The sequence below is a fragment of the Cryptotermes secundus genome, unplaced genomic scaffold (genome assembly GCF_002891405.2).
Source record: "Cryptotermes secundus unplaced genomic scaffold, Csec_1.0 scaffold719, whole genome shotgun sequence".
Lineage (NCBI taxonomy): Eukaryota > Metazoa > Arthropoda > Insecta > Blattodea > Kalotermitidae > Cryptotermes > Cryptotermes secundus.
In genome coordinates, this window is record NW_019719368.1 from 433,043 (window position 1) to 459,680 (window position 26,638).

General features: G+C 39.7%; 1 protein-coding gene across 7 annotated transcripts in view; it reads right to left on the reverse strand.

Annotated features, from left to right (window-relative positions):
• Positions 1–897: 897 nt before the first annotated feature.
• The window catches only part of LOC111865139 (protein N-terminal asparagine amidohydrolase), a 228,724-nt gene continuing 202,983 nt past the window's right edge, over positions 898–26,638 (reverse strand). For all 7 annotated transcript variants that reach the window (XM_023852947.1, XM_023852913.2, XM_023852938.2 and 4 more), the window contains 7 exons: positions 25,768–25,959; positions 23,475–23,540; positions 19,982–20,164; positions 12,218–12,325; positions 9,949–10,049; positions 5,953–6,114; positions 898–4,794 (listed from right to left, as the gene is read on the reverse strand). In XM_023852947.1, coding sequence (XP_023708715.1) covers positions 4,669–4,794; positions 5,953–6,114; positions 9,949–10,049; positions 12,218–12,325; positions 19,982–20,164; positions 23,475–23,540; positions 25,768–25,954 — 933 coding nt within the window. In that variant the 5' untranslated portion in view covers positions 25,955–25,959 and the 3' untranslated portion in view covers positions 898–4,668. The remainder of the gene's footprint in view (positions 4,795–5,952; positions 6,115–9,948; positions 10,050–12,217; positions 12,326–19,981; positions 20,165–23,474; positions 23,541–25,767; positions 25,960–26,638) is intronic.

Genomic DNA, 26,638 nt, shown 5'->3' on the forward strand with positions numbered 1-26,638 from the left:
TAATGAAGGCACAGAGTTCTACTTTTTCCACAGATCAACTTCTTTGAGTACAAAGCCCTGCCATGGAGAGCTCCTAGAAATCCCAAAGTTACTTGGGGTCAAATTCCACTGATCACAAAAAAAAAAAACCACAATACATCAACAGATTGCCCTCAGTTGACTACTGACATATGCCACCTGAAAGCTTATTCTTTTCTCTAAACATTAATATATAGCATTTAATGCCATCTTGAAACAGAAATGCTTTACTGAGTGACTGACACTGAGCCACTCTCCTTGGCTGTGACAGTTCGAACCCAAGTCTGCATAGCTGACCTAAAAAGTTTGTAGAATGCAGAGAGTTAAAAATGTGAAATTCAGGTCTGGGCATGTATTGACTTATTTTCCCAATATGACGTGATGAATAACAAAAATTGCAGATACGTATTCTGTCACAATGAACATCCAAAAGTGGGAATCTGGATAACTTTCATTCAGGAGTTCCAGTTCAAAATTCAAGTTTCATCATGTGTAACACCTTCTGTTGAAACAAAAATGTACGTATATTATGTTATGATACAGTTCAATACAGACTGATATGATCATCAAATATCTTTTCCAGATATTTCTATACTCTCACAAGTAGACAACAGTAACAATTGTATCTCAGACGCAGTCAATGTGTCTTAAATTAACAGCTGGACAATGCAGTTGACCACACATAACTATCAAATAGCGAGCGCATGCACACAAACTCAGGTAGTACTGCATAACTTTCAATATTAAGCCCAAACCCAAATATTATGATTATCACACACAAGTGACTCAATTCAGGAAATTTATCTAGCAGCGTGTCATAGTGCATCTAAAATAACAAACAGAGACTTGTGTCATAGTGCTTAGTTGCAATGAACACAGCTCCACAAGAACACAATTCGGCTACTCCAGTGTTCAGGTTCATTTGTATCACTGATGCGTACTAAAGGATCTAAATCAGAGGCAGAAAAAATATCTACCAATGAGCATGATACACTGACTTTTCCCAGCACTCCATTTGGCCACAAATATACCTGTCAGGCAAATTAGAAGGACTTTGAAAACAGAAGTAACATCTCCAAATCTAATATTTCTTTTACATTCTTCGCTTACCTGGCAAAGGGTGGGAGTGCCCTTTGGCCATGGTTACAGAATCAGAAAACATAAAAACTGAAACATATTACAACAGATAATGGCAACAATAAGGAAAATCTCCGAAATTTATACAACACTGAATTGAAGAAATTCTCTTTTAACAAATTCAAATTCTCATTCAGCAATAGAGAAATCTTTTTTGTATGTTCCATGATGATATAAAACAGTATCACATTTACAAATGAATATGGCTAAATTCCATCTTATTTGAGGAGCAATGGATATATCTTGACTTTTAAGATTCACAAATAGTGGATAAATTTTGTTTTGGGTTCTCTGTTCATAAAATGTATTGAAACCTCACAGGACAGTAAAAATTTACACATCAGTGAGATGTACTAGAAGTTCAGTATAACCACATTGCCTTACACACAGTGCTGGTTCTACTGTGTTAGATCCAGTAACCCTAGCAGACTTCAAATGGTATCAAAGTATAAGTTACTGTCCTCAGTATGTCATGGTATCTGTGCTCTGTTGGAAGACATTACATTAGCATGCTGAACGGATACTTCAAAATATGCAAAAGTTCAGTCTTTTTGTCATCCTGATTTCTCCTAACTTAAAACAGAAAAATGAACATGAAAAGCTTTAAAACAGAGTAAACCCTCACTAATCTTGCGTTATCTGGATTAAGTGATAATTCAGATTAGTGAAGCAAAGAATAGATCTAAAAGAAAAAATATAACACAAATAAATCAAAAATTTAATGATATAAGTATAGTTAGTGCCTCGTAACTTTAGCCATGCGGAAAGGTAAATGCTGTTGCGGAGCACGCGAAGCTGTACGCTTGCTGTGGTGACGTTCAGAGCTACTCCCCGAGCGGAAAACATTGCCTACGGAGACCAGGGATACTGCACAATTGATAGTGAGGTTGTGTGCCACTATAGTTACATGAACACCACATAATACAATCACTATGACTGGTACCAACTAACAAGCAACATAACGTATTATACACCTGACCACACTCCAAGACGCTACATTCCAAACTGGTAGTACCCACGCTGACATAAGCTGATAAGACTGCTCTCCCAGCTCCACAAGAGATGTTATAACCCCTCTACCACAGCTAGAATTCCGAGGAACTAACAGTAGTGCTGATGAAAATAAATAAAAAAAATATATCACTGTAGGGTTTACTGTAAGAAAATTTAAGGATCTCACAGAGGTGAGTATGAAGAGCACATTCTTCTGGTTCATAATGCTGTGCAGTTGGGTGAGTGCCCAATGTTTTGAAGGAACATGCATCTCCATCTTCGAGGTCAAAGAGTGAGCCACACATTCAATGGCCCATGAGACAAATACTCTGATTCAATTAAGGTTCCAGTAACCTTACAGAATACAGACACAATCACAAATGTGCTTCTGCCTCTCATACTAACTGATCGTTAACATTAATAATATGTAATATTGATTGCGTAACAAGTGATCACATAATTTCTTACACAAGACATTTTAGATATGAAATCAAAACACAACAAACTTGCACTGCTCATCCTAATTTTTTCCGTCATTAACTTGATACATGCCTGTTATATGTCTGGTTGCATATAACAGTCAACATTTCAGTCCTCGCTCATTGGCACGTAAGTAAATCACAAATATATCAGGCAAAACGGATTGTCATCACTGTTAACTTACGCTGCCTCCCGCCCTGTGCTGCTTACGAGTAAAAGAAACAGAAATGGTGTTCACTTGTACTACAGCACTCACGAACACTTACATTTTGATTGGTGTAGCTGTGTCATTCTGACATAACAAGAAGCTCCATGCTTTTTAAAGAGAGACAGTATGACAATGTAGGTCTGCCTAGTCTAGTGGTAATGTGCTCACCAATGGACCCAAGTTTATCGGTTCAAATCTGACCACAGTCAACGGATTTTGAAGGTATTTAAAATCTACAGCAAAGTCCTTTAGAAGGGAAGTACAGCCAGGGGTATCAAATGTACTTGCCGTACATTTACAGCATGTAGAGGAACCTTTCACTAATGATAATTAGTTCCCTACTCTGCTCTTAGATGCCACTGCAGTAACATGACTGCAGAGACCTCTGGCCAATAAGAGTGAGAACAACTTGAGATGACCTAATCCAACTAACTTAAGTATGCTGGATAACAAAGCTCACCCAACAAACATACCAACACACTAATTACTTAATAGTCAAAGTGTGGCATTAGTAACCGTAACATTTTAAGTTGTTCTTGTTAGCAACCAACAACATGGAGAATGATTGAACACTCAGGTTTCTTATCAACTGGCTATTAATATTTTTAATATCACAACATTCATTTGCTTCAACACTCAAATTGTAAGAGAGGAAGATACATAGGATTCCAAACATGCTAAAGCTGCAAGAGCGATTGAAATAACCTTCTCTCTCTATAATGCTGTACTAAAACAGGAATTCACTCCATCAATGCAAATTTCTATATCATGACACAAATAGAGTCACTTGTTATATACAACATATATTAAGTAATGGCACCCATGTTTGTTTAATATTGTGTACATAGAAGCTGGATGCAATGCAGAACAATATATTGCGGGTTCATGTCACGTAATATGTGAGGCATGTGCAGATGTATCCGCATAAAATGAAAATGGGATGAACATGGGAAGCCCAGTGAGTTCCTGTCACTGGAGCAGGAGACATGACTGGATACCTCAAGAACAAGGATGGGTCTTCATATAAAGTGAATGTTATTTTTGTATGGCTTTAAACAAGATGTAATTATACTGACAGACAATATTAAGATCCCCAATATAAACCATCCCAAAAATCTATCTAGTGGGAGCTTAGGTTCCATGAAGGCAGACAGACATGACGAGGCTAGTAGGCGCTTTTCACATTTCTTGAGAACAAGCCCAATAAAAGAGCTAAAATTATACTTGCATAATGCACCATGTTTTTATACACAGCATTTATGTACTCATAATCACCACATGTATCACATTCTGTACAAATAAAATTTCATTCCATTTGCAACATATAACTGTGAAATCAATTTTAAACCTATATCTTTCTTTTACATGACTGTAAACATACAATCATAATTAAATACATTTGAATTTATATGACTGAAAGCTTCCACAGCAACTTGTATACAATGAAGTCATGTCATGTAATCATCTGTGTGAAGACGGAGTTAGTATCCAATGCTTCGGAGCCTCTCACTCCCCAACCTCCCTTGCCCTCATCGGGGGGTTGCTGTTAACATCAACTCCCTATGATGTAGGGACAGTCTCTGAAACACTGGATAGCAACACAAACTTTCACACAGCCTGACAAGACTTCAACTGCACATTTCAGGTTCATTAAGATACTAAATACCATGCTAACAATATGCACATTGGATTCAATCAAAATGTATGTGTTCATGAATTTATCACTTGATATGAAAACAAATTCTGGGAAATGCCCATACATTCATCTTCTCACATTTCACCTTCCGAAAAGGTTTCAGAGAGAAGCCTCCAGAACCGTACAGACTAATGGCTCAGTATCGTATTGGGACCCATGTCCCACTGTTTTCATCCCTGCGGTAGTAATGTGGTCGGTTATCTCGGAACACTGTCACAGCTGGGAAAGGATGGTCCTGGATATACTTCAGCGTTGCTCGTACCTATTGTTCAGAAAGTGAAGTTATTATTAACAGCAGCGCCCATGTCTTACTTTGTGATGTCTCATCTCTTCAGACAAAAACCAGTGATACCTTCTCTCATTCTCACTTCAGAAGACTTTCACCACTTGCATGAGTTCAAACATAGGAAAAAAAAAGTCAAACTATGACTAATACTGTCTTCTACACTATGACACAGTGTAGTCTCGTAGTTAAATTAATTTAAAATTATTAAATTCGCTTAGTGGGGGGTGGAGTCCAACTGGGTCCACTCAGCACCGCGGCCACTGATTGGCCTATTGTATCACACCCCTGGTGATTATAATTACCGTATTTACGCATGTATAGGCCGCAGCACAATTTTCAGACAGAAACTATAGAAAAAATAATTTTCTTGGAATATTATTTCAGGAGTATTACACCCTGTATTACTAATTATGAATATAATTTTTTTTAAATGAAGTGTGATTTCGAATATTTCGAATATAAGCTGCACCCCAGTTTTCCTCTTGAATTTTTGGCAAAAAATGTGCGGCCTATACATGCGTAAATACGGTATGGAGAATTTGGTGGAATGGAGATTGGCAGAGGAAACCGAAATACTCGGAGAAAACCTGCCCCAGCCCCACTTTGTCCACCACAAATCCCACCTGACCAGACCCGGGATTAAACCCAGACTGCTGCAGTGGGAAGCCAGCGACTAGCCGCTTGAGCTATGGCCCGGCCCTAGTCTGGTAGTTACCGATGCCCCAAAGGAACATACTACCTCAATCTTCAGGGTAGAACAGTAAGCTCAACAAGCATCTAACAAGAAAAGTCCTTGCTTGTTCAGCTAATTATTTCATCCTGAATATGGAAGCAGTACATTCCTCAAAATGTTACTAAACTGATTTCAGGCTACATAGTGTCACAGCCTAGAAGATAATACTCTTCAATTAAAAATAGATTTCCATTCTTTCTGTAACAAGGTATCACATGAAAAAATGCACTAAATGAATTGATGCTCATACTACAAAACACATCATTTCCAAAAGTGCCGTGGATGGGTTCAAAGTCCTTGCTTGAAACTGCTATGACTGAAATACATGTTACATTACATTATTACCCTGCCTCACACAGCTCAGTTACATCTTCTAGCAGAGGTGAGATTAGTGTCAATACCTGCATGACAAAATGAGGTGGCTCTACTTCTGGAGATGTGGACAGGTGCTGTAGAATGAACTCGTCGGTCTGCTCAAGCCAGAGGTCAACACCCCGCAACGGGTCATAGTTAAATGGACCAATTCGTAACAATCCCAGCTGACAATCATACACATCCAGCACCTAAGAGAAAATCAAACTGATTAATTCTTTATTAGAAGTACATAGAAACATACACAATTTCTTTGTACAATGAAATGTGGTTTGGGAGTTTGGATAGCGCAGTTTCTAGATTTTGTTAACCCTCTCGTATTCTGTACAGAACACAACATTCTGGAAATTCAATCTGTTTCCAGCTTTATGTGAAAAAGTGGGCAGGCACGTATTTCACACAATCAGTTACTGAAATTTCTAACAGACCCAAGTGAGAAGATGCCTGACCATAACTTCATGTGAGGATGGCAATATACCCAGTTTCAGAAAAGTAGTATTCTAACCAGAGAAAACCTGCCCCAGGCCCACTCTGTCCACCACAAATCCCACTTGACCAGACCCGGGATCGAATCCAGGCCACTGCGGTGGGAAGCCAGCGACTAACCGCTTGAGCTATGGCATGGCCCATGCAGTACCTTTACTGACCAAACAAGTGTCATATGAAGTAATTTGGCATGTACTCATAGTTTTGTGTTTAGCAGTACAGAGAGAGCTCTTCCACTATGGGCACCACTATCACTGGCAGACACCACTGTCATGCATCTCAGATCTGATGTCCTGCCCAACAACTTACTTACTTATTACATAATATTTTTTTAACAAGTACATGCCAACATCAGAGTATGAAGAGTATGAGATGATGAAGTGGAAAAAGTGTATGACACAACTGAAGAAATTCTTCAGGAAGATGGAAGAGGAGACACAAACAGCATCATATTGGGAGACTGGAATAGCATTGTCGGATATGAACCATATCAGAATATCGTTGGATCCCATGGACTAGGAAGACGGAATCACAGGGGTCAAATGCTTATTGACTTTTGTGAAAGAAATGGACTGATTGTCACCAACACTTGGTTCAAGAAGCCAAAGAGAAGAATTTACACATGGAAGGCACCTGGAGATTGGAGGAGGCATCAGCTGGACTACATCCTTGTGAAATATCGATTCAGAAACAGTGTGAAGGATGTGAAGACGCTTCCTGGGGCAGATATTGCCTCTGACCACAACTTACTGGTTGCAAAGTTCCGAACCAGGTTGAAGAAAATTATAAGATTTCGAAAGCACAGACCCAGATGGGATTTGGAGAAGTTATATGCTCAAAGACAAAGCGTGCAGGAGAACCTAGAAGAGAAACTCGGTGCAATTGAAGATGAAAGCGGAAATGCTGAAGTGCAGTGGAACAACATAAAAGAATGCATGTTATATACTATTAGCGAATTGGTTGGTAAAGTTGAGAAGATAGCAAGAAAACCATGGGTTACACAGGAGATGATGAGTAAAATGGAGGAGCGAAGGAAATGGAAGAATGTCAACAATGAAGAAGGCAGGAGGAAATACAGGAGACTGAGGAATGAATTGAAAAGAGCCACGGACAGGGCCAAAAAGGAATATCTTGAGAAGATATGTAATGAGATTATGGAAATAGAATTTCAAAGAACAGGACGTTATGAAGACATGAAGACAAAAGAACTAGGATGGAAAGAGAATCATGGGATTCAAAATGTTGGCATCGAAGACTCCCAGGGAAATAGAATAGTAGATCAGAGGCAAGTGCTGAAAATTTGGGAAAAGTATATTTCAGAACTATATGATCGACCTAATCGGCCAGAAACCTTAGAAGTTGAACCGGAAGAAGAAGTAGATACAGACGAGAAAGGACCATATATTTTACAAAGTGAGGTGGAAAAAGCTATCAAGGAAATGAGGAAGGGAAAGGCTACAGGAGATGATGATGTACCTGGAGATGTGCTCAAGTTACTGGGAGAAGGTGGTTTGAAAACACTGACAAAACTAATGAACACCATATATGAAAGTGGAGAGTGGCCCAAGGACTTTACAGAAGTTACAATGATTGCCTTAAAGAAAAAGACAAAAGCTACAAAATGCAGCGACCATCGCACAATAAGTCTTATTGCACATACAGCAAAGATAATAGCAAAGATACTTAAAAGAAGAATTGAAAGGAAAATAGAGGATGTACTTGGAGAAGATCAGTTTGGATTTAGAAGAGGAAAAGGAACCAGGGATGCAATTGGGATGATGAGAATTATAGCGGAACGAACTTTGGAGATAGATGAAGAACTGTGTGTTTGCTTCATAGACTGGCAGAAGGCATTTGACCGGGTAAACTGGACCAAATTAATGCAGATCCTGAAAGAAACAGGTATCGATTGGCATGAAAGAAGATTGATTAGCAAATTGTACATGGATCAGAAAGTTAGAGTACGACTGGACAGGGGGGAGACAGGAAGTGTGCAGATTGGAAGAGGAGTTCGACAAGGATGCTGTTTATCACCAATTCTGTTCAACTTGTACAGCGAATGCCTTACCAAGGAAGCTCTGGATGGGCTCGGTGACTTCAAAGTAGGAGGGCAAATTATTCAAACTGTGAAATATGCAGATGACCTTGTGTTAATGGCTAAGGAAGAAACTGTGCTACAGGGCATGATTGATAGACTAATTGAAATTGGAAGGTGCTATGGCATGGAAATGAATGTGGAGAAAACAAAAGTAATGAAAATTTCGAGACAACCAACCCCAGTCACAATAAAGATAGACCAAAAACAACTGGAGAATGTGAAATGTTTTAAATATTTGGGTAGCTTGTTAACAGATGATGGAAGGTGTACTAGTGAAATTAAATCCAGGATTGCCATGGCAAAAGCTGCATTTAGCAAGAAGAAGAATCTTTTTACCAGCAAATTGGACTTAAATTTGAGGAAGAAACTAGTGAAATGCTACATTTGGAGCATAGCTCTGTATGGGGCTGAAACATGGACACTTAGGGCAGTAGATCAGAAACATCTGGAAAGTTTCGAAATGTGGTGTTGGAGAAGAATGGAGAAGATCAGTTGGACCGATTATGTGAGAAATGAAGAAGTGTTAATTAGAGTCAGTGAGCAGAGGAATATCCTACATGAAATAAGAAAACGGAAGGCTAATTGGATTGGTCATGTTTTACGCAGAAACTGCCTTCTAAAAGAAGTTATCGAAGGAAAGATAGAGGGGCGGATAGAAGTGACAAGAAGACGTAAGAAGATGCTGGATGACCTTGGGGACAGAAGAGGATACTGTCATTTGAAGGAGACTGCTCTAGATCGCATTAAGTGGAGGAACTGTTTTGGAAGAGACTGTGGACCTGTCGTCTTGACAGATTACTGATGATGATGAGCTTGTCTGAAAATGTTATGTTCGTGTCTGTCCATTTGTCTATGTATCCATGCTTCCCCCCAATTTCTGTTAGGAGGCTTATGAGATCACCGTGTTGTCTGTGCCCCCAACCTACTAAGTATTTCATTTTCTAAGCAGTCTGTGTTGCATCAAACAAACGTATGCAATTAGTTCTTCCAAGAATTTATTTTAATTTGTTTATTTCATTGTTCTTGGTTTACTTAATGACACTTTTAGCAATTAAGTGTATACAGCACAATGACTAGTGACTAATGAGGTACAAAGTACGCAGAAGGATGCTGCTGTGACCAAATATGAGGCACTCTTCTTGCATTTGCAGTTAATGAGAAACTCATGACAGCTCCTGCAGTGAAATTTCAACCCAAGACCTCCTGAATAGAAGCACAAACTTATGTAGTACCTTCCATCATACACCTGATGTTCAAATGTAGGACCGTACCTCAGACGTTAAGTCAAATATCATAAATTACTCCCAAGAATTTACCGATATAAGTGACAGACTCTATGTACTCCTCTGAAATCCCATGTATACTGTCCAAGCAGGTAGATTCAAGGGAAATAAAGACTCCCTTCTTCAAGATAAACAAGTATAATGAGAAGAAACATCACCTGTTGTCCACCTGTAAGGTGTCGTGCACTCCGCAGCGCCTGATCAGGGCCCTTATCTGGGAACGTCGCTGGAAACAGCTCTCCAGTCTTAACATTCACACCTGAAAACAAGCAACGGCAGTGTGCAGTAAGACTGATGATGAGAATACTGAGACCTATGCAGGAAGTGTGACACAGATGGAGAGAGGCATGGCAATGATATGCATTACAACTAGGGTGATCAAATCAAGATGACGAGATTGGCAGGCCATGTTTATCTGAACGCAGAAAGCATCTTGGAAAAACATAAACAAGGTGGAACCCTAATTTAATATTCTTAAATTTATATTGCAGTTGGATGGGTAGCATTCCTTCTTCACGTTCATGAGATCAGGCATGCAAATCTTGAAACAGAGGCTGGCTATCCTCCATAAGTTCTATTTGTGGTTTTACTCAGTCCTTTCCAATTACTCATCCTACCATCTGACACCATACAGCCTGAGGTAAAAATGGTAAAGCTATCCCTGTAACAGGTCGTGTAGACCCATAGGGTTGTGAGACGTCAAGGCTCCCATATCTTCTAGACAATCAGCTCAAAGATGGTGGTGAGGTTGCCAGTATTACACACTGACTGCCCTTTACCCCCAGGAAGATTCCTAGTACTCATTTCTGCTACAGGCTGAATCGACCCCAGGGCAATAGCGCGGCTGGAAGGATCAGGTCATTTGAAAAATCCAATGACCTCAACGGGAATCGAATCTGTAACCTTCCAGCTTGTAGCATAGTGCCTCAACCACTTATGCTACCACGTGCTCCCAGTATGAGGAACTAATGCATCATTAAATAAATCACAAACAAAGTTTCATCAGATTTTCACAGTGGTGACTTGAAGAGTTCCATCTTCAGTACTTGCTTCATGCTGGGGTCTTGCTTGGCTTATTCTTCAACTCTGCAGACAGAGGTGATACCTTCCTCTGAAACGTCACTTGACTTTCCCTGGATTACAGAATATTGAGCACTGTCTCAATTATAGGTTCCCCTCACTTAACCTTCAATTACAGTGATCCCAAGACAACAAAATCAATGTTAAATTACCTCAATTATGATTATTTTTTAATATAATAAATTAACAGATCTATTGGTGTATTCAATTCAATCACTTATATATAACAGAAACAACATGCTGTGTGATGGTACAAAACCCATCAATTTAGACGTTCCTCATTTTAATGTTCAAAAGAAATCGTAAAAAAATGGGTGTTTCACAATAGAATACACTCTAATCTTAGAAAATTTTAAACAATTTTCACTCAAATATTTTTCAATGTGGAAAATATATGACAAGACATTTTTTTAATATTAATTGAGGCCTTCAAGTTAAATAGTGGCCATGCTGAACTAAAATAGTTCAAAAGAATTGTTCATATTTTATTAACAGTTCAAATGTAAAATTTTTTAAACATTTGTTTTTATACACCACAGCTTACAGGTGAACAAAAATATGTAAAGACATTTCTTGCTTTCCTGTGAAACACATATAACAATCAATAGCATGGAAGCTTTACATGACTAACCAAACCATATTTCAGCAGAAAACTGTTAAAAACATAGTTCATCAAAAACATCTAACCTCAATAGTTTGAAAATTTATGCAAAGATGGCTACATTTATATTATGGCACTTGATAACAACACACTGCACCTATCAATACAAAATGCTACAGCATAGGTATAAAACAATCTTTATCAAAAACACCTAACCTCTCTTTTTCTTTAACTTGTAAGGAAATATAACAACAATACAGTCACTCATTATTCTGAATGGTTTTATATGCAACAAATGGTTGGAACATAGAAAATAATTCCCATCTCCAGCTCAGTTTCCACAGATAACACCCTCCACTGATCCACTCCAGTGTACACAGTTTCAATTTGGTACATACACTACCATCAGTGGAAAATCGTTACCAGCAAAGACAAATATTGCACTGCCAACTGAAGCACAGGCACTTTCTTCAGAGCAGCCTGGAGGCATATACATATATACACGTAGATTATAAAAGGGATTTTTATTTTCCTGAATTTTCTTTGGTCCTTTACTCTGCTATTATCACAAACATTAAACGTTAACCCTTTCTCTTATTCACATTACAAACATACTTGATTAGTTCGAAAATTGTAGATGGTTTCTACTATCTACTAAGAGAGACTCTGAAGGAAAGTAATTTAATTACCCTTAGAGTGTGGATTATAAGCAACAGAAACGAAGCACAGTGTGACGTTCAACTCACCAACTCCATAAAGTATTGGCCAGTGGATACCTCCTCGAATTGTAGTGTTCAGTTCTCCCACACAGGCAAGTGTCAAATCAATCTCCACTAACTGCTTGTGGAAAGAATCTGAAACAACGATACCATGTGATTGATGGGATGAGCGGCCATTACAAGAAAAGGCATTTTGTGAAGAAGATGCTTCAACAAACATGGTCCAAGTGTTCTTTACCTAGTCGATTTTTCATAACACTCAGGATTACTGGGTTTTTGAGCTACCTCCATCGTCCAGTACACACAATGTTCAGAAACTGACTCATCCAACAGAGCAGGTGTTTCTCCCCCTCACCTGAGGATTGAAACAAATCCAGTTTCTGAAACTTTTGTGTTTTTTAGAATGCAGGACATGGACAAAATCCAAAAGCCCATAATTCCCGGTGTTATACGCCACTGTCAGAACCCTTTACAATCTACTGCTCTTAACACATTTCTTACTGTATGCATTTTTTCTGTATGGGGATTATTCCACTAGCTTTAGCCATATAAATTACTACTTCTTAATTTAGAACAGATCTGAAATAAAAGAATAGGTAACTCCAATTACACATGCTTGTATTACCTGCATTTCTGAATAGCTGCAGTTTTATCTTTATGTCGAGAAAAGGATTGTTGTCCTATCTGTAATCATAGCAGAAAGCGCCCCACATTCTCAGTGAGTTCTGTACCCAGTTCCCTAACTTACCCTAAAATTTTCACTCAGTTATGTCATTTCCTAATCCACTGTCACTCTGCTCAGAGTCTGGTCTGTTTCCCACTTGTAGCATTATTGATATCCATTCTGAAATTCATTAATGCAACCCCACGTATAGTCACATGAACGCCATTTTGTACATATCCACAGACATGTACGTAGTACTTGAAAATATATCAGGAACTGCTGAATCATTTATTTTCTCAGAGTTTCGTAGCCAACTAAATACAATACAGGACTAAAAATCCTTTGATTCAGGAGTCTGGATTCATCAGCCTCCAGCACAACTCTACAACTACAATAACACAGAAGGCCAGTAGACAAAGGTCACAGAATTACCACACGGTCATCTGCTCTATCAATAATTTATATAAATTAAGCATGCTTACTGCAAAATGAATCTCAGAACCAGGTATTATTAAAATGCTAAATCCTCCAGCAGCCTACCAAGAATTCAAAGCAAGTCTTTTATGTCACTAATTAATCACTAGTTAAAGGGGGCAGGCTCCTTCTTGATAATATAACAGTTGCTCAGATAGTCCAGAAATTACCAGTAGCATCTGAAGCAGCTGCTGAAGTTGGTAAAATCTTCTTGGTCTATCACTAACCAAATGACAAGGCTGACAGTCCAAGAAGATTTTATCAAATTACCAACTGTCTCTGGAACCCTAACATTCATTACAGTGTTAACAAGGCCCTGCCATAGATCCATATTCTGAGTCAGATGAATCCAGTCTACATTCTCTGATCCCCTCTACTGTTATTCTGGGGGCACGCAGTAGTGCAGTTGGTTGAGAGGCTATGCTACAAGCCAGAAGGTCACAGGTTCAAGTCCCAATTAGGTCACTGGATTTTTTTCTCATCTGCACCTAGGTTTTACAAGTAGCCTCTTTCCTTCAGCTCACTTCCATTTCCCTTCACACCCATGCATGCTATCATCATCATCATCATCATCATCATCAGTAATCTGTCAAGATGACAGGTCCACAGTCTCTTCCAAAACATTTCCTCCATTTAATGCGATCTAGAGCTTTCTCCTTCAAATGACAGTATCCTCTTCTGTCCCCAAGGTCATCCAGCATCTTCTTACGTCTTCTTGTCACTTCTATCCGCCCCTCTATCTTTCCTTCGATAACTTCTTTTAGAAGGCAGTTTCTGCGTAACACATAACCATGCAGGGCATGCTATATGCCCTGCTCATATCATCCCTGTGTGACTTTATTACCCTAATAATATTTGGTTAAGAGCACAAATTATGAAACTCCTCACTGAGCCATCTTCCCAAAATTCCTATTATTTACCACCTCTTCTGGACTTTAATGCTATGTAGTTCAGTGAGAACCTGATGTTTCAGAGTAACATATTGCCTTCTTCTTCAGGGTTGATGGGTAGGCCATGCAAGAAACCAGTAGCAGCATGCAGCAAGCCTGACCATGAAGATGGAGGTAACAACATCTACCTCTGCTGTGAGAACCTCAAATTTCAAGGGGTTCTCTTCTTTCAAAATATGTGGTTCTGTTAATCAGAAAACAAGTCTTCTTGGGTTATGTCACTAGTTGGCTTTCCTAGCACTACCAGAGATTAACAGAAATTACTGAAGCTGACATGAGGAGGCACAGAGAATTTCCAACATTTTGCAACTCATGTTACGGTCTAATATTAATCTGCATGAAGTATCTGACATGCTGGAAGACAGCTATTCAGGTCAATACTTTCAGTCTACAAACATCATTAATCATACTGGACAACATGTGATGCTCCAGCATCATTCATCGCCTCTCCTCCTGTCTCCAGAGATAGAGGCCAGGCAGTTATCAGAAACTAAACAGTACAGCTTTGTCATACGGGATTTTATTACAAAAATTATTATTATTATTAAACTGAACACAAAGGCTTCAAATCATAAAGATACTTTCAAAACATTTATTCCAACATCCTTCACTACAAATAACCGACTTCATTTAGATTTAATAACCTATTATAGTCTGTTCTCCATCAGGTATAGGGAAAAAACACAATACAAAGTCAAAATATGTTTCTATGTACTTTATAGATTTACACAGAGAATTTCCAGGTTACTTAGTGGAATGATGGATGAAAAATATTGTAAAAGGTTAATTAATACCATCCGGTGTGACTGATGAAGTTTTTTTTCTTCTTTTTAATATTTTATCCTCAACATGTTTCGGTCTTTCAGGCCATCTTCAGAAGGATATCAATACAATTAGAAACCACTATTACAATATGTCTTGTGAGTATTAGTATATACATACAGTGTTATCATAATATTACAATCAGTACAAAATCTAATGTTTTTAACAACTACAGCAGCTTGTATAATATGTTAAAATATTTAGGAATTACAATTAGTATGTTTACAGTTGAACGCTGAACATTAAATTCAAAAGTGTAGCGTGTCCTTCATTTCTCTCTTTGACTTTTTCTCAAAACAATCCTCTCTTCAATGGACATTTAACAAGATTTGTGACAAAATTCAGGTACACATTCATGTGAGGTCATTCTTAAACATGTCTAACCTATTAAAGTTGAAATGCTTAGCGTTCTTGCATAAAATTCATGAAAATCTATCCAGCAGTTAAGTTGTTTCATGCATGGGCGATGTATGGATGGGTAAAAAGTAAAGCTATCCCTGTACCAGGCCACGAAGGCCCATAGGGTTCTGAGACATTAAGGGTCCCACATTATCTAGACAATTGGCTCAAAGATGGTGGTAAGGTTGTCAGCCTTATGCACCGATCGCGCTTTACTCCCCAGGAAAATTATTTGATTAGGATGGACTAAACGAACTTAAAATCCCCAAATTACTTATTTAGTTCATTCATGATTAAAAATGATGGTTCTGCCCAGTGCAAACACAACAGTATATAACAGATTTCTGACAATCCATCTGCACAGCACTTCAGGTAGTACATTATGCCAGAAAGTATAACTTGGTAACAGTGTTCTATGATACACATACTCCAAAACATAAGGTTTCTATTGTATGTAACTTAGAGTGGCCTTTTCTCCTTAACACATCACCACATCATCATGATGTAGTCAGCTGGTGATAAAATATGACCCTGTACTGACCTCCTGTCAAGTGTACATGCATATAAATAAATAAATCTCATTTTTCAGCCATTTCTGAATTTACAAAGGACTAAAAGGGATTTAAGCTGATCACAGTGGCCACACGGTTTTAGGAATGAATTTCTTTGCCCGCTTGAACACTGGGATTGTGGGTTTGAATCCCACTCAACACATGGCTGTCTCTTTGTGTTTATTCTGTGTTTGTGTCAGGCAACAGCCTTGCGACAGGCTGACCTCCTTGGCAAAGGAGTCCTACTGACTGTCTTAGGATTAATGAACTGAAGTGAAACGAAACATTTCACGGATGCCCTATGCTTCAAGTGGGAGCAAAAGGAGGAGGAGGAGGAGGAGGAGGAGAGGTTCTTATTTCTAAAGGAAGGGCAGGATCGATGATCCAGAAAGCTCCGATACATTTCTTGAAACTTCGAAAACCTGTTATAGTACCAGTACCTACAATTAATTCCAAAATATATCTTATCAAATGAAAACATTTTTAATCACAACAGCTAATGTAAAATCTTATGGTTGAAATGAATGCCATCTTACTGCGTTATCAGCTGTGTCAGTCAGTTAAAAATTATAAACATTTCTGGGACCATCTCTGTACCATCATCAGGATCTGATGCGACAATGGATCCAAAATGCCCCAAACTATAGACAAACCACAGCCCATGACCAAAAATGAGTGCAAGTCAACTGAGGGTGGAGTCATAAGTTTGATTGGTTTGGTCTTGTCTCCGTGGCTTTTTGGTCCACAAGCAAGCTATACCGACCGAGCGATTGCCACTTGTCGACGAAGTTAGTGCCAACATTTGCGGACAGAGGGTGTCACGTGGCCAACACAATGGATTCCTATGGCCATTAATCTCGGTTTTCTAGACCGGAGCCGCTACTTCTCCATTCTAGTGAGTCTTCAATTATCCTCATGAGGCTGAGTGGGCCCCATTCCAGACCTACTACTTCTCAGAAAATCTGGTAGCGCCGGGAATCGAACCCGGGACCTCTGGATCCGTGGTCAGGAACTCTAACCACTAGACCACAGAGGCGGTTGCATCTCCGTACTGCTTGATCAAATTAGTCACCAGGGACCATGACAGACTGAGACTAAGCCCTTATTTGTTAAAATGATAACGTGCTGCTTTGCAAACACTTTATCATTAGCACCAATGTTATCATCACATGACAGGGATACGATGGACGGTTCCACCATGGCAGCGACTCTCACTGCATCAGTTCCTGCTACTCGCACCCAACTACACAAGTTTCAATTCTTAACATCGAATGGATTAATGCCATTGCTAGGAAAAACTGGTATTACCTACAATATAATAAATGCTGTTACGTGGAATGTTAGGTGACGCAAAATGATGGGAGATCACATGAAAAGTCTAGATAAGCTGTGTTCAGTGTTCGCTGAACAGTAGCTCATTAGAACAATGTGTGTCATTAACGTTATCCAGATGTGAAAATGGAACAGAGTGTGAATGTGAAATTTTGTGTTGAACTGCAGAAATTGTCAAGTGTAAGGTTTGAGATGTTGGAAACAGTTTCTGGTGTATCTACTATGGGCAAGAGTAATGTTTTAAGTGGCACAAACGTTTCAGAGAAGATGTGAAGGATGATGAAAAGCAAGGTGCTACTGTAACAAAGCGAACAAACAAAAATGTTGTGAAAATCAGAGAACTTGTAGGATTTGTCCACTGGTTAACTTGCTGTATGATAGCTTATGATTTTGATATGAGTAAACAAACTGTCAGGAAAATTATAGTACAGGATCTTGGCATGAGAAAGTCAGCTCATGCCATGAAACTTGACAGAGAAACAAAAGGAAAGACGTGTCACTCTGTGAGTGGACTTTGCGGAAAGACTTCAAAAAGATAATTTGTTGGATTGTGCCATCATTGGTGATGAAACGTGGCACTGTTATCAGTATGATCCCGAGGCCAAACGCCTGTCTATGAGTGGAGATTGAACAATTCTCCCAGGGCAAAGAAGCCACACGTGTCAAAGTCCAAGGTCAAAACAACACTGATATGCTTTTTCAACGTCAGGGGTACTATCCACTTCAAATCTGTATCAAAGGGGCCATGTTAATCAGGCATTCTACATGGACGTGTTGAAAAGGCTTATTGATGCCATGAGGTGCAAGCGAGGAGAGCTGCAGAGAAAGCGTTCATCGATTCTTCACAAGACACCGGCACACTTCGCTTTGAAGTGTCAGTTTTTATCAGGAAAAGGCATCTCTGCCACTGATAATCCGCCATCTCTCCTGGCTTGGCTCCAGCTGATTTCTGGCTGTTCCCAAAACTCAAAAGTGTGCTGAAAGCAAAGTTTTTCTTGGACAATTAGGATATTAAATCATCTGTGAAAAAAAAAATGTCAACAGACATACTTGTTCAGGATTTTAAAAACTGTTTTGAACAAAGGCCGAATCACTGGGAACATTATAAAGAATTTGAGGGAGGTTCAAAATTTTTGGTTGCTAATATCTTCAGCTCTTAAAATAAATTAAAAAAAAAAAATCTCAAAACTTATGTGCTTGACCTTATACTTCGTATCCTAGGTTCTCACAGTAGTGGATATGAAGAATACAGCCTTCTGGGTTGTAATGCCACACAGTTCAGAGACGGCCTTATGTATGGGAGGAATGTAACACCTCCATCTTTAGGGCGGAAGCATGAACCAAGCAATCAACCAGCACAGAAGCAATTGCCACCCGACTGGCTTATTCTTCAACAGTGATGGCTAGTGATACCACAAGTTAGTTGAGAGCTAACTGTGAAACAGCCACCAGCCAGTAACAATGTGTGAACGGAAGGTGAGGACACTGTTAGGATCCGTCGAGTGTTTGAATTAGTGACAGCGTTATAACTGTAGTTACAATCTACAAGTGTTCAATATACACAATTACCAATCCAACCACATGTGTGGTCACTTATAATGACAATGTGTCAACACAATCAGTGAAACTTTGCAACTCTTAGGCTGGGGCCACACGAGCGCACAAAATGCGTCCGTTCTAATGAACATCATGACGTCCATTGTAGAAATAAACAAGAGAGGTAAATGCTAAGCTTTCTTCTGGCTCCACTGCAGACAAAAAACTATGCACCGTATTCTGCAACTGTGTGGTGTCCTCAGCAACGTCCGTCATAAATTACAGAGATATTGGGTTTTCGGACTTTATCCATCGTCCTGGTTTTTAAGATAACTAATAAAAACACGACGTTTCGGAAACTGGATCTGTTTCCATCCTCAGGTGAGGGAAAAACACCTATTCTGTTGGGTCCCTTAGAAAGAGCTAGCCTCAATCACTGGACAACAACAATAAAAACTCACGAGAATTCCCTAAAGAGCATGAATAGATACCAGAATAATAAACCCCATGTTGTCTATAAGAGAAAACAAAATACTAGCATACTCAGCAAGAAAAATTAAAGTAAAACCGCCCGCACCATACTCAACATTAAAACCAGACATCAACTCCAACTCTCCCTCAGCAAAATCAAAAGGAGTACGATTGGTCTCAGCCAAACAAGAAAGTGCAATTTCTATGGCAAAGATTAAGAAGATCACGGCAATGAGCCTGTCTCAGGTGTTTATAACCTTTGTTTTTTGTGACATTGGTTGTCCAGTGACTGAGGCTAGCTCTTTCTAAGGGACCCAACAGAATTGGTGTTTTTCCCTCATCTGAGGATGGAAACAGATCCAGTTTCCGAAACATCGTGTTTTTATTGGTTATCTTAAAAACCAGGACGATGGATAAAGTCCGAAAACCCAATATCTCTGTGTGCTATACACCATCATCAGAATCCTATAGTAACTACATGATAAAGTATGTTCGTTGCAACGGACACAATTTGTGCACTTGTGTGGCCCCAACCTAAACATATTATATGTATAGTGTTGCAGCCGTTACATCAAACAGAACAGTGACTTACGCATTATATTGTAAAACAGCTCTTCCGAATAGTTACGGCTATCAGAGTAGCCACCAATGAGCTGCAACTCCAGACGCCCTTCAGGATAACCTAAGGCTAATTCCTGGACTCTATGAACCATGTTCATGACACCCTCATCCGTCCCAGCACCATCCAAATGTGCCAGTGCCACAGCTCCTGATCCTGTAATGAGAGCCATGTCTGAATATCATTATATTGCATTTGGAACAATCAAGTATTATGTGAATAAACATGCTGCCAGAATACGATGTGTGGAAAGTTGCATGCTTTGGCAAGTATTCCAGTTGCCATCCTCCAGGTCAATCTCTCTGGGTCTAGTTTCATCACTCACGTTCATTATTCCCTTAAAAATCAAAGCTATCCCTGTAACAGGCCGCTGAGACCCACAGGCGTGTGAGACATCGAGGGTCCCACATTTTCTAGACAATCGGCTCATTGATGGCAGTGAGGTTGTCATGTCTTCTCCTTCCCTAACTTCTTGCTCAGTAACTCACGCCTCAGCACCTTTTGCTTAAGCAAGTGACTCCTAACAACTATTCCATCACCTAGAAAAAAGAGGGGAACAGTGGGAGACAAAAGGAAAAAGAAACTTCCATCAGCACTTGTCCTAAACACAGGATATATAAAATTCTTTTCATCACCTCTGTTCTGGCTGCCTGGTCTCAAAACAGTTTTCAGTGACTTCTTTTCCTTGGCTGCATTATGTCGCTCACAATCCAATACCAACCAAGTCCACTTGTCTGTCCAATCAGGACTTGACCTCCACAGTGGAGAGAAGAACTTGTATACAGTAAATGGTTGAATATAAACAAAAACATAGCATACAGGAAAATGATTACCTACTCAAATGTTACTAAGATAAAAACTATAGGTTAGCCAAAGGTTAGGTAAAGTAAAGTAAAGTAAAGCTATCCCTGTAACAGGCCGTGAAGGCCCATAGGGTTGTGACACGTTGAGGGTCCCACATTATCTAGACAATCGGCTCAAAGATGGCGGTAAGGTTGTCAGCTTTATGCGCCGGCAGTGCTTTACTCCCCAGGAAAAATATTTTATTAACTCCTGGTACTCAATTCTGTTAGAGGCTGAGTAAACCCCAGGGCCTAGTGTGGCTGGAAGGATTATGTCAACTGCAAAAATCCAATGACTTGAACCCGCGGCCTTCCAGCTTGTAGCATAGCTCCTCAACCACTACGCTACCGTGTGCCCCCGCCAAAGGTTTGGTGGAAACATGGAAACTAAAATTTAAAATGAGAAAATGGATTGAGAGCAGAAAAAGTAATGCCACAGTAGTGATGGTATCAGAAGTGTAGTAACTGAACTCACTTAAACAATGTAAGCAGTTGGTATGCACTGAACCCGTGTAACATGTGGACATAGTGCTCTTTTCAACTGAACCCAATCTAATCCTAAACCTAAAACTCAAACTCAAACTAAACTAAACTAGTTCCTCCAGGAAAATTCTGGGATAGTACCTTAAATCAGGCCACAACTTCTTTCGTCCGCATTCTTTACCATTCATCATTTGCTATCCAGCCAACCACTCCATGCTATATAGTCTGAATTACTGACAGCATCACAACTGAATATAATATTTCAGCAAACAAAGCCTCCTGAGGATCACAGCACAGACTGATGAATAATACTGAGATGGGTCTATCAAACTAATGCAGAAGAATATCTGGCGGTTCCCAGTTGAAGTAAGGAGAATGAAACAACTTCAGGTTCTTATGTAACCCTTGTTCTTCCAGGATCGCAGACATTACAAACTTCAAGCCTCCTGAAAATACTGTGTGACACCATTTTTGAGTTTATGACCTTGACAGATGTAATTGTTTCACATGTGTTGTGCTCAAGTTCATCCAATGCATGGAGATTATCTGAGTACACTCTGTTTTTCAGTTTCTCAACAGACAAAAGTCTGGATATCTTATCAACGGAATACTTAGCACTGCATGTGCTGCAGCAACATCTCACAAATGAAATAACTGTATCTTTTCTTCTTTCATAACGTTCAAAACAAAAGGCCAAAGGATGTCACACATACTTCTCTGAATATGGGCCCCAGTAATAGCAGACATACCCCTTTTCTGATCATGAAGGAGTTCATCTCAGATTAATATTGCTCGACTACCTATGGCTTTGAGCACTGATGCATCCACTCAGATGGAAACAAGCTTCATCAGTAACAAATGTTAAGTCTTGGGTAGAGGAGGCCATCGTGTACTGCCCACAAAGATCAATTACAAAAATGTGTTCTCTTGTAATCACCATTTTTAAATTGCCTGAACTGTCTGATGTTATACAGCAATGGAAAATTTTTAGCTTTTTTCCATGCCATTATGGTAGAAACCTGTGCTTTCCAGCTTTCCAGGGATTCTGTCATGCTCCACCATGTGAACGCACTTTCTTCACCAATTCTAAAATTGATGAAGATGGAATTCCAATACCAAAACCTTCTTTCATATGACTTATATTATTTATTTCCACATAAGCACCATACAGAGAAACTCACTATTCAAGTATATGCATCACCATTCATATTCAGTAATGTGAATGGGGTCACAAAACATATGTCTGAATATCTTACAAGAGAAAGACTGGTGTGTTTTACAGTGAGACACTTGCAGGCACAGAAGATAGACAATAACTACAGAGCAATACAGTTGACAGGAGATCTGCTAGTCTGTTTACCGATAGAAGCACGTTCTTCTCCAAAGAAATTGATTTTTTTTTCATAGTCGGGCTATCTTAAATTGGCTGTTGGAGAAAGGCATACATTCCATTACACAAGTGACCTGGTATGAAAATAAGGAGATAAATTGTTCATATTTTTAGGTAAAATAAATCGGAAGTCTATAAAAAAGCAGGCGTAGATTTGTGTGAATGCTAAGGGTGTTCAACGTAGCAGCAGCCCAGAAGTAGGGCACTAACAGCACATCAACATTTTGGAAATTATTATCATAGGGTTTCTGTTACAGGTCAGCTTCATTAACTCTGCTGCCACCAAACTACTTAGTGATCTGTGGATTCTGTACTATGTTCTTTATTCAAATAAAGATCAGCGATTTAGACGTACATGGCACATTCTCTGTCTTCTTATAGTCTCGAATCTTAACACTGTTCTATTCTTTTCTGCTTCAGAATTTATATGTCACCTAATATCATCTGTTTCTTTACTTACACTACAAAGCATCAAATGGTTGGGCGAATGATGAAGTAAAAAAGCCTTATCAAGGAAGTGGCAATGGGGTAACTGAGGTACTAACCCAGCAGTTGTCTAGAGGGACTAAAACCATCAAAAAGTCAGTCAGGATATCCAGTGTCCCAGCTGAGATTAGAACCAAACACCACCATTACACTCAGTGACATGACATCTCATTATCTGTTTACATGCACCAAATTTTGACATGCTGCTTAGCAGAAATATGTTCTGAGCCTTAACACATATTCATGTTATATTTAAAACGTTTACCTGAATGACGAAGAACAACAATGATGCATGTTGTCGCGTCATCTGACCCGAGAATATTCACATTTTCTGTAAAAATAAAAGCAGGTTGTATAAATACCATCAGGTTTCAAAATTAGTAAACAAAGAACACTGTAACTGGAGAACATGAAAAATGATAAACCATTCATCACTACAATCTCTGCATGGATCGATGTTGCAATTTAACACAAAACAGACACACAAAATATGCTTCTTGCAAATCTTTGTTTTCAGGAGGTAAAACTTAAAAGATGCAACTACTCCCCCACCGTTTATGTCCCAACGTTCACAATCACATCAACAGTACCGTCTAAGTATATCTAGATATACTGTTATGTTTTATCTCACTTTAATTACTGAATAATTTTAAACAGAAAAACAATATTGAAAGGGTAGTCACCCCACACTGGATAACTGTATCAGATTTCAGGTTCTCACAATGGCAAGTATGCAGAATAACATGAGCTTGGATATGTCACGTAAAGTTGTAAGTTTACTGACATAAAAGTAAAGTTATTCCTCCACCTAATTAATAAAGCATCACAACATGAAGATGTATGGGGGAGCAGAGGTATAGCTCCACCATACTTAACCTCAGCACTAGATGGTGGTGAGTGACCAGCTTCATGCCCCAGATGCATTATCTCCGGGGAAAGAGCCCCCAGGTACCCCACTGGATGGAAGACTGGGTGGGACCCAAAGCAGGTTTGGACACTCTAGAGATAATAAAAATTCTTATCCCTCCGAAGAACTAAACCGATTCCTCAGTCCTCCAACCTGTAACCTAGTCACTACAAGTTAACCTCAACATCGTATATCATTCCGCCTATCTAACGGTAATAAGGTCTCATGGCATGTAGGATCATCACGACTGTAGTGATGATTCTGGGTGCCTGTGTGAAGGTGCAGGAGTATGGGTCCCATCTATGCAGTTACACCTCATCTCACCTGACTCCAACTCTCCACATCAGAAGCACTCACGCATCCACTGAGAGCAATTTAAACTGAAAAATCCTTTTCACTTATTGGATTTAAGGTTCTCATGGCAGAGTCTTCTGGGGTGTAACGCCGTGGAGTTTGGACAGAACCCCCCAATCTTGAGCAACACACCCAAGCAAGAAACCAGCAGGCGGCCAAAATCCCCTCATGGGGCAGGATTTGAGATTACAGGATTCACTGCTGAACACCTTGAAGAGGACATTTCTGGATGAACAAACACAACGTTCCTGTTATGCGTTCATTTAAAGCATTCTGTTTAAAGAATGCATACAAAAGGACAATGTCTATCACCTGATCCAAGCAAGTGTGAAGGTATGAGTAAAGTTGTCCCTGTGCTTAATTAATTAAACACCGTGTCAATAGCATGCCATTAAGATATATGGGGAATGGAGGTACAGCTCCACCATTTTTGATTTTGGTACTAGATACCCCAGAGAATGAGCCCACGAAGCCCACTGTATAGGGTGCTGGGTCGGCATCACAGCTGCTCTCGACACTGTGTTACAGAAAAATCTCTTGTCCCTGCCAGGAATCGAACTCTGGCCACCTAGCCCATAGTCCAGAGCAATGCTGTCTCAATTATCCAAGCAACAGGCCGCGGCAGCCCAGATTCGGTCAAGTGGGATTTGTGGTGGACAAAGTGGCGCTGGAGCAGGATTTTTCCGAGTACTTCGGTTTCCCCTGCCAATCTTCATTCCACCAAATTCTCTATCATCATAATAACCCGGGGCAGGCTACAATAGGCCAATCAGTGGCCGCCATGCCGAGTGATCCAGTTGGACTCCACCCCCAACTAATTAATTATTCAAGAAACTGTGTAAATATAGCAGTCTTCACCCTGTACCCAATTAGTTGAAATTACTGGTATCTGCACTCAATGAGTGTCAGGAAACATCCAGCAAGGGGCAGTGATTAAATCACAGGTTACTGAACCTACACTCTCTACCTTACAGACACTTAAGTTCCAGAAACCTGCAATTCTCATTCCATTCTGTTAGTTCGAAGACTTCACCCACCGTGAGTTGTGGCAGTTCATTCAAAGCCACTCTCCTCGCACTTGCTTAACTCCCTGCACCCAACTCAGCTGATACTTCACTGCTCATGTCCAAACACTCCAGCACCATACATGATCATGTTCTAGATATAATAAACCCCGACAGATAATATCTTGAAAATCTCTGCTTTCCTACTGATCAGTTTTGCACATCTGCACTAACAGCTTCCTCCATCTGTGCATGAATTTATGAAGAACCTTACAGCAAATTCTGATACTTACTGTCATGAGGTACAGTGACTGCCAATTCCCTCTGCTGAACATAGAGGAGGCCAACAGGGCCCACTACCTTTGTAGGGATAGCAAGTAGCTGTGATGCTGAGTCCTTATAGACTGGATGATTGTGGAACAAGGTCCGCGTGTCGGGCGGCGCCTCCTCCTGCAGCACGCCGCTCAGCACTAGAACCATTCTATCTGCAACAGCAACAATAGGTAGCTTCTACAGTTCATAAGGTTTAAGGTTCCATCCATGACAAGAACTTAGCATGTGGCCCACTTCATTATGGTTCCACATAGCCGCAAAGCTGGTTATCAGCATTCTGGAGGAAATCTATATAAATAAAAAATGAGTCCGTACCTCACAGGAAACACATGACGTCCACGCTACAAAGCCCAACCGGTTAATGCTGTTTATCGTGAGAATCATATGGAACACACAGATACACTCTATGGGCAGAATTCAGTGTTCTGGTATGATAAAGTGGGTGGTATATATAGCAACCACTGAGCTATAATGGTTTAAATTAAAATGGATATCAGGTTTATCAACTAAGCTCACAGAAGAAACTGAAAGTGACCTCTGCCTCATTTGCAGTATAGATGCATTCCTGTGAGTTACTCACATCAAATGTTCATTTTGTGTAAACAATCAGTGTCATAACATATTGCAGTCTCAATCAGCAAACACTCATCTACTGAGCCTAGACAGCCTGCTTATGATCAGTGTCACTAGAATGCTCAACGCTCAACATACGTTAAGAGTGGTACACACTGAAGTGGATCTAAGTAATTGAAGATAGCCCAAGAGTTTAATTTTGCTTCAGTTATTAACTATCACTGATTTGGTTTTGAGACTTATGAAGACAACCACTGC